At 30.6% G+C, this 9,386-nt stretch overlaps 1 protein-coding gene across 1 annotated transcript; it reads left to right on the top strand.

Annotated features, from left to right (window-relative positions):
* Window positions 1–1,750: 1,750 nt before the first annotated feature.
* Window positions 1,751–6,228, top strand: LOC132725148 (uncharacterized). The gene is made up of 4 exons (XM_060710236.1): window positions 1,751–1,890; window positions 3,051–3,266; window positions 5,183–5,422; window positions 5,795–6,228. Exons 2-4 carry the CDS (start codon window positions 3,134–3,136, stop codon window positions 6,031–6,033), a joined length of 612 nt encoding a protein of 203 aa, XP_060566219.1. The 5' UTR covers window positions 1,751–1,890; window positions 3,051–3,133; the 3' UTR covers window positions 6,034–6,228.
* Window positions 6,229–9,386: the final 3,158 nt, after the last annotated feature.

Genomic DNA, 9,386 nt, shown 5'->3' with positions numbered 1-9,386 from the left:
ACAGAAAAGGGAAAGAAATTCTTTATTTTTTGGAAAGATTTGTTCAAACGTTTATTTGTTTGCTTTTAGAAAAAGGTAAACAAAAATAGAATCTAGTAGACCGTTGTCCCAACCAGGCGAAGGCTCTTGTTTTTGTTTACTACTAGCACACAAATCAAATGTGGTTTCTTATTCACTCGAGGAAGGAAAGTGGACATTTAAAGCCAAAATGTTTCAGGGTGTGAAGTACTCAATTTAGTTTTAGAAATTCTCAAGGTCAAGTGGATCATCATAAAACATGTTTGTGTAACAATGATGTAACTTGCCGTTGTTTAGTGGTTGACATTCTTCCGGCTGATAACAACTTCCAACGATCGTCATCAATTTTCTGCTAGCATAAATGTGCCCGCTATTATTCCTTGTCTAAAACTATTAATTTATACTATTAAGAAAATCTAGAAATAAATCTTTTATTAGAACTTCCAAGTCTTTTCTTAGTTCTGGCATTCCCCACCAAGAGTATTGTTCAGAAAGAATGGTGGTTAACAGCTTAATCTTGAAGAAAAGATTTTATCATTAACACTATTGCACACTTAAAGTAATTAGTGTGGGAACGATGCATATTGTCTAGAAGCTAGAAATTTCATGTATATTGAAATCTTTAGTTTGCATGTAAGTTGAAATCTTTAATATTAGAATCGTCAAATTGTTCGTGTTTCTGTTGAAATTTGGTGACTGTCATTATGTCTTTCCTTTAGAGATTTGGTTTCTCAGGAAGGGCCTAATCTTGCAAGTTGGTAATGGCCAGTTTTAAAAGTGATTTGCTCCGGAGGTTATGCAGATGCCTGTTAATGGGATTGTTCTATTGTATTTATTCGTGCTACAGGTGTTAAGTTGCTTTACAGCTGCTTTATTGTATTTTTATGTTTACATGCATATGACAGATGTATGAAGTGATTTATATGCTTAAGGTTTTTGTCTGAGACAAAATGTTTCACACGAAAGACTCATTCTTGCAAGTTGATACTGACCTGTCTTGCATGTTATGCTAATAAGGAGGTATATAAAGGAAGCATCTTAGTAGATTTGTATGTTTTTGATACTTGTATTTGTTATTGTTTTGTTTGTTTTTCAAGGCCATGGGTTTGTAGCGGGTTGTGCGTGATGATGAATTTGAAAACTGTTATGTTTATTTTGCTAATATATGGATAGAAAATAAAATTGATTGTATTTGTTGTTGAATAAAACTGTCATGTTTGTCTATTATATCCTGCTTTTACGAGTTTTTTGTCCAAGGAGAAGGAAAAAATAACTCAAATAGTCAAGAGGTTTAATTATAAACTGTTGATTGACGAATTCGAAGAGGAAGAGCAAGAATCTATACGGGCAGAAGAGCATGTGTTTATATGTAATACATGTGAACTAAAGTATACCGAAATAATAGTTCTTATAATTTCTAAATATAGTTTCACTTCGCTCTTTTTTCGAATGATTTTCTATGATTTTACTTTTAGCCTAAGATTAAACTTTTATCCGTTATCATGTCTTACCATGATTACCTTTGAAATTCAAAACATTGACACGTTCTTTCTCATCTTCACTTTCGTCAAAAAATTGTTTAGTAATACCATATCTGAATATGTTCTGAAGTTCCATTATGTAATGATAGTTGATAGCAGAAATACTCACTTTGTTTCAGAATTTTTATTTTTATATGACATTGTATATTCTTGCAGTGTGCACTCGTTGTTAAAACATCGCACATAGACAACAAAGAATTTATCATTGATGACGATTTCAACGACAAAATATTCGTAATAGAAACAAACATAAGCTTGCTTTTTTTAACAACCATTCTAAAAACAGTATGGCCCCAAGCAATAAAATTCCGGGCAATCATTACTGCTGAAGGTATACATTAATATTATTGTATATAACAGTAAATATTTCAATTTAATATATCAATAAATAATTAAAGTTTGTAACGTCTTTTCAAACTATAATGTTTGTTTCATATGTGTGTATCTACCAAATGAAATATTGCGGGTTTGCCCGTTTTCAAGTCATTTAATCATTGTTTTAGATCTGATGAAAATTGTTATTTTCCAAAATATTTTTACATACAGTACGAAAAAGAAAACCTTACAAATATTACATATTGACCGATTGTCTTGTGTTTAATATATATATATATATATATATATATATATATATATATATATATATATATATATATATATATATATATATATATATATATTATATATATATGTATATATATATATATATATATATATATATATATATATATATATATATATATATATAAAACGATAACCTTTCTTACAACCCATTGCGCTTAAAATACGATTCTAACTAATTTGTGTTATGTTCTATTAATGTACATTTAATTATACAAAGTTTATCATGCCAATGTCATAGTATGAAAATGTATATTATACAAACATGGACTTTTTAGCTGTTGAATGTGATGTGATATGTACTGAAAAAATTAATATTGACCAAGGCGATAGCCGAGGTCAATATTAATTTTTCAGTACATATCACATCATATTCAACAGCTAAAAAGTACACATCTGTTTTATTATATAATTTATAAATAGTTTTTATATGGCTTATCACATCTGCCATTGCATACAACGGAAATCATTATTTTTCAGCCTGTCTACTGTTTCCATAATTTGGCCCTTTCCATTGGCATGCTAATCCCTATTTTTCTTAAAAATGAAAAACGGTACCTAAAATAGACTAATTTGACTCTTATGTACACCCAACTCAACGTTTCTTCAGAATAATAACAACAAACTTGGCGTGACGTCACGTCATAGTCTCGCGTCTTTAGTGGGATTTCCAGAAATCTATTTTTAGAAAATACTGAAAATCTATTTTTAGGGAAAAAACAGTGAATATACTCTGATATTGACCTGTTATTTTTTACAAAAAGTTGCTTGTTAGCCAATCTGGGAAAGGCATTTCAAAGCTATTTATAGATTATATAAAAATAATTAATATTGTCATTAAGACTACATGGCACACATATTTTATTCAAGAAACCCCAGCCTGTCTTTCAATCGATTTACTTAGCCAATCTAGAAGAATTAAAAGACGAAAGGAAATTTGTACTGATCCAACCATGATCCTTACATCTCTTTCGGCTTTGAATCTTTGTCAGCATTGTGAAGAAGAGTTCACAATTCAAGCCGGGGAACATCAAAGCATTGATTTAACCTTCATATACATTGAACCATTTTGTTCAGATTTTAAAGGTAAGAATTTTCAAATCTTTAACAACTTCAGATAAATTTTTCTTCTAGAAATAATAAACTTGAGCTTATATAATGTTATTTGACGGATTCCTTGTGGTATGTAGTGTAATGTAATGATACTGTTTACTTAAATGCTAACCACCTGACAATCATACGTGTCGGATATTTATTTGACTTGGCGCTTTCATTATCCGCCGCGTGCACGTAGATATGATTTCGCCGTTTCAGCAGTGGAGAAATTCTATTCTTACTTTCGTTATTTCTTTTGTAACAAAATTACATTTTTGTTCCGATGCTCTTATAAAAATAGTTTTTCTGATGTTTAATATGTCATCGAGTTTTAAGAATTGAAATAAACGTTTAACTTAAGTAAAAGTGCCATATTTGAATACTATATTCGTTTATTTTTTATCGTTTTTATTAAATTTGGACAGGGAACCAAATCTAAGGTTATAATTGATTGCAATTTCTTAAGTTATCGTAATGCATTTTTCAATCGATTGTTGCCAACTCATATATTTAAGAGTCATTGTAGAAAGAACATCTGCAATGCACAAAAAATAAATATCAACTTAAATTTTACAAGTAAATAGAGATTGGTTTGAAGATTTGAAAGTCAGTGTACAAACGTCTAATTATGCGTCAGTCGGATGCATTTCTTTACACTATAAGTTAGGTGGATTTTGGTATTTTCAAGGCGATATACACTGCGAAAATTATATGGATATACGGAAGTGTACAAAATTCCGAATGCGGTAATCCGTTCACTCGTAATATACGAAACCTTTGATTTACGAAGTCCGTATTTTACTTTATACGGAGTTTGTATAGCAAATTCGTATATAACTAAACTTCGAAATTCCGTATTCTTGCAATTCTGGTTCTGTTTATATAAATAACAAATGAAGATTTACTTTTGAATGGCCTATTTCCTATAAGAGGAAAGAAATAGTTTAATGTAACATAAGTCAGACATTTGGCAAAATGACATAAAGAAAGGAAAGCTTTAACTCAATGTAATATTTCAGGGATGTATTAACACGTCAATTGCAAATTAATTGTCAGTGCACAAAGCATGTAAAACATCCATATATCCACATAGTTAGTAGATGTAAACAAAATCCGAAAATGTATATTGAAATATATTTTTTGTATACAATTCAACAGAATTCTAGCTAAATACCGCATGGTTTGCATTTTTAGCCCATATTCGATCTGTTTAACACTCGTGTATTTACAATTACGATTTCATCATTTATCATGTCTTTAGTTGCGTTCATTGAACACTGCCTTGCCTTGTTGATCTTGTTTGTCATATTTTAGTACTCTACTGTTTAAAAGTAAATTTTACCATAAATTTGGCTATACAGCGATAAATTAACATTTGCGGTTGACGATTATATAGTACATGTATTATCTTCTATTTTGCGTTTACGGTGAATAATGTTATTTTGTATTTTTTTTTATCTTTATAATATTTTAAAATGATAAATCAAATAAGAGAAATTAATAAAGTTGAAATCGTAATGTCTTAAATATGAATTAATAAAATCGTGAATCAGTGAAGTTGAAATAGTGAAATCGTAAAAGTTAGAATTGTGAAATCACGAAGATGAAATCGGGAACTCGTGAGGTTGATATGACCCCAAGGGTATTTCGAATATGATATTTATTTGATGTTGTTTAGTCCATCGCAGTTTAACGAAATGCTGACATAGTTATTAAAATAACACAATAAACTGCAAACTAAGAACCTTTACATTGTTTTCCATTCAAGCCAACACACACCGTTTTTTTATTAGCATACTTGCAAAATATTTTTGCCATTTGCAGCACTAGTCATTGTTCTCATTTTTGTGAAAATTTCTGAGTAATCTGTCCCGTGTAACAAAGCATCTGTTACTACATTTTTTCAGATTATTCATTAGACCTCGTCATCACGGATGTTGATAGTAAGATCAAAATTGATTGTTTTTACGAAGTGTATAACAAGAAATACAAATCAAAATGGATTGAGATTGATATTCAAATACAAAATAACAGGCTCCCTTACGGATTTAGGATACATTATAAAATGTCGAACCATTCTTTTCAAAGATATTCTACATACTCGTCTACTTTTGTGGGTAAGGATAATAATCCCAATAAAATATCAGGTATGTAAGATAAATTAAATATACTTGCCTATAGAGGGTTTGTTTTATCTATACAAAACATGCTTATGTATCGGTTTTTAACCGGAATCTTCTTACTTTTTTTGCGACATGTAGATATGTACATGGCGAAGGAATTTCATTTTTTCGCTAGTGAAAGAATAGTTAAAATTTAAAATAGATCAAAATGATTAAAACTTTTATTTAAAAACAATTCTACCCCACATGTGGATTTAATAGTAAACATTTTTCATATTTCTTTACAAAAGAGTGTCATTCGTATAACAAAGAAGAGAAAAAACTGCTATTAAATATTGCATAAAAGTTCAATTAAATTATTGATTAAATGAACATGATTTTTTCTTCAAATTTAAGCTTGTTCAATGGTTTTCCGAAAATGCTACACGGTATTCGATGGACGTGATTCCTGGGATAGTGCAAACCGTCATTGCAATAATGGCAATGAACATCTTGTGACAATTGCATCAAGAAAAGAAATGAATTATGTCCAATACTTACTTCGAAGTTTAGCGTTTCGGATAAGCTATATTAATATAAGCGACGCTGATAATCCATATTGGAATGGAGCACATATTGGTAACTTTTTCACTTAAAACGTGCTGTTATCATATTATTATCTATTTGTTTTCCTTTTTAACTCTAGGTGTGTGTGCGAATGCGATTGTGTGTGTGCACGCGCGTGTGTGTGCGCGTGCGCGTGAGTTATATTACATTAAATATCTTTTAAATATCTTGTATTTTTATCACAAATTTTGCAATGTTCTGGTGTATTGTTTTCAAAAGCAATATGTCAGCACTGGGGGACTGTGACGTAAATGCTACATTTTTAAAATTCCTGTGTTAGTTTCATAACTATTATTGAAGTGAAAACTAAAAATATATTGGTTGAACGTAAAAGTATATGCTTTTCTTAATTTAAAGCAACATTAATAGATGTTCCATATTGAATATAATCTGCAGTTTTTGTTTATCCTCACTGTCCTAACTTTAACCTTATGTGCCAAAAAACAAATTTAAATAAATGTTAGATATATTGAACTATATAAAATCTCTCCATGTTTTTATGGTACTAGGTGAATTACTCAAAGTACAAAAATGGTAGCCAATGGTATTATGACAAACGAAAATGATAAAATAATTGTATTTCATTCATGAAATATGAAAATCATTGGAAAATATTAAGGCATTCCAATAATGACTTCTAATTAGCGGCCGGAAAAATAATACATCACGCATGCTCCTAGACTCAAAAATCAATACAATCTTACCCTCTACTTAAGCCTCTCATCTTACTGTATAACCGTAAGGGTTCGCGGTCAAATTTAATATCACATTACGCAAAGCACGAACATGCATACTCTAAATCAGGGGCTAATGAATCAACATGGTGTTTGCTGTTGATGTCCATTCACAATAACCTTTCGATAGAGAATGAAAAAAAAAACTTTATAAAAACGTTTATTGGCTTTAAACCAGAGATATGGTATTTTTGTATCTGTAAAATACTTTTTTGCCTTTTTAAGGTTTACGGCGTGTAGAGGACAGACGAATGAGAATGAATTTCTTATGGATAAATAACAAAAACGTAACTTACAGCGCTTGGTAATATTTTGTCATAATTAAAACAAGTTTTGAACCCAATACTTTTATGTTCCCAGCAGTTTATACATTAGAAGTTAATTACTGGCAATTCGTGCGACTTCATTTATGTACTTTTATATGTTATGTAAACACTGTTTGCATATATACATGGAAAACAAAATGTGAATTGTGTAATTTTAGTCTGGGGCCGTATTCACAACTTGTCTTAAGTTTTATCTTTAGTTAAAACATAAGTTGAAAACAATCTTAGCTAAGATTTTTTTTATCTCAAGTTAAGTCATATTCGTAAACTGACGTAAGTAAAACTTAGCCAAGATTTGTCTTACGTTTAATAAATATCCTAAGCAGTGAATATTTAACTTAAAAAATCTTAAGTCGGTTGGTAATGAAATACTAAGTGTTTTTTCCGTTATCAAAAATAGTAACGGAAGTGCACTTTAATGTTTAAAATCGAAACCGGTGTTTATACACTGTCAAATCGAGATGAAAACATGTCAAAGTACCATATAAAACTAAAAGATGTAGATAATGTGGAAAGGGTGGCAACATGATTTATAAAATGAAAATCAATATTAAAGAAAACTGTATTAAGCTTTATAGTCTAAAAAAGGGGAAATGGATTCTTTAATTCTGTTACTTGTCAAGGCCAAGGCCTATGTATTGGCAGAAACCAATAGCACATATAAATTGATTGAACTTGAGGGAGTATGCTAGCCGTTACATCACTTGAATTTTAATGGGAAAAAAACACTCAAATAATGGAGGGTGATAGGGTACAGAAAAGCCTCAGTAAAGTGACTTGCAGAGATCATGGTTTTAAATTAGTATAAATGAGTGTATGAAGCCAACGGTGAAGGTAGAACTTCTAAATGCATGAAAAGTTTAACCTAGTACAGACACATGGTTAAGATTTATTCTAATTGTATTGAAATGTTGCAATTTCTTTTAAAATAATTCAAAAAGAAGGCATTTAAATAACATTTCAAGCTTTTCAGCTTATGTCCTTATAAATCCTTTAGTGTAAAAACAAGTCATGAATTTTTATTTTTTATTATGTATTCCCTTGTAATTGCATAACCAAATATGAAACTTTACATGAACAGTTTTTTTACATCACACATTAAGAAGCTGTGACCAAGTATATAGACAATGCTTTCTATGACATTATGATAGTGCTTTCACTGCAGAGTGTTCTTATACATACTGAAAGCTGTCGGCATAGTAGTTTAGAACATTAAAAGGTATTTAAGCTTATATCTCCAGTTTTACAGTTTTTACTCTGTTCTAAATTATACAGAAAATTTCATTCAACTGAACATTTGTTATGAATGATTAAAGGAAAGCAAAAAATAGGTAAGATCGAGCTATCAGAGGAGCAGTGGCACTCCTTTTTCCTCAGTACTGTTTGTTTGTTTGTTTCATTTTACGCCATTTCCCAACAGTATTTCAGTCATATAGGCGGGTAGTTTCCTAACCATCGTTCCTGGAGAATTACACCAGTACTAGACAACCTTCCTCCGCGCTTAACTACCAAATCATCTCCCGGGGAACGAACCCACGCCAGAGAGATAACTGGATTAGAAGTCATCGACACTAACCCCTCGACCACGGAGGCGGTTTTCTCAGTACTTATCTAGAAAGTAAACCACATATTTTCTACAAAAATAGATATTTTGATTAAAAGTCACATCGACCTTGACCTTTGACTAAGCAGGCTGTGCTCACATTTCATAACTGCAGTTGACCTTACAAATCTTAAAAAAAGACATAAACAAAGAGCATTGGGACCCACCACCATGACTTTTTGACACAAAATCAGTACTCATCATGGTTAAATCTGGTACATACAATTTGTCAAAGTCTAAAGTTCCTCAGTATATGCTGATTTAATTGCTAGTTTTATGTTTGTTTATCACAAGTCCCAGTGACTGACCTTTTGACATGAAACTGGGGGGATGTGCAGGTTGAACTCATCAAGGTTCCTCCACATATAAAGTATCAATGTAATAAATTTGTAAGTATTTGAAGTGTATGTCTATAATTAAAATTAACAACACCAGCAGGTCAGTCATGAGAATATCATTCCTTTTTTCATCTTTAAATAGTGGAGATTATAATCTTACTAAAAAAAACACTAAGATAATAACAGAAACATATATTGACCATTCTGGTCTTAATTCTAACAGTACTTTCTCCATAACTGAAATTTTATTTCAAGGTAGGTAATACTTTTAATGGTCTTCAAGTTTCTCACAAGCTAGAATATTTTTGTGTTTTCTGAAAACATTAGACCATGTCTTCTTGCACATTATAAACACAATCGGCAGTGAAAAATTAAACACGT

This window comes from Ruditapes philippinarum, unplaced genomic scaffold (assembly GCF_026571515.1).
Source record: "Ruditapes philippinarum isolate M1 unplaced genomic scaffold, ASM2657151v2 ctg4718_1_1_1_1, whole genome shotgun sequence".
Classification (NCBI taxonomy): Eukaryota; Metazoa; Mollusca; class Bivalvia; order Venerida; family Veneridae; genus Ruditapes; species Ruditapes philippinarum.
This window is presented reverse-complemented; position numbering and strand designations above follow the sequence as displayed.

Excerpts from the sequence above, each read along its gene's own strand:
- LOC132725148 (XM_060710236.1), top strand. The coding sequence starts at position 3,134 with ATGATCCTTACATCTCTTTCGGCTTTGAATCTTTGTCAGCATTGTGAA. Across the intron at positions 3,267-5,182 it reads ATTTTGTTCAGATTTTAAAG|ATTATTCATTAGACCTCGTC; the intron begins GTAAGAATTTTC and ends ACATTTTTTCAG. Across the intron at positions 5,423-5,794 it reads TAATCCCAATAAAATATCAG|CTTGTTCAATGGTTTTCCGA; the intron begins GTATGTAAGATA and ends TTCAAATTTAAG.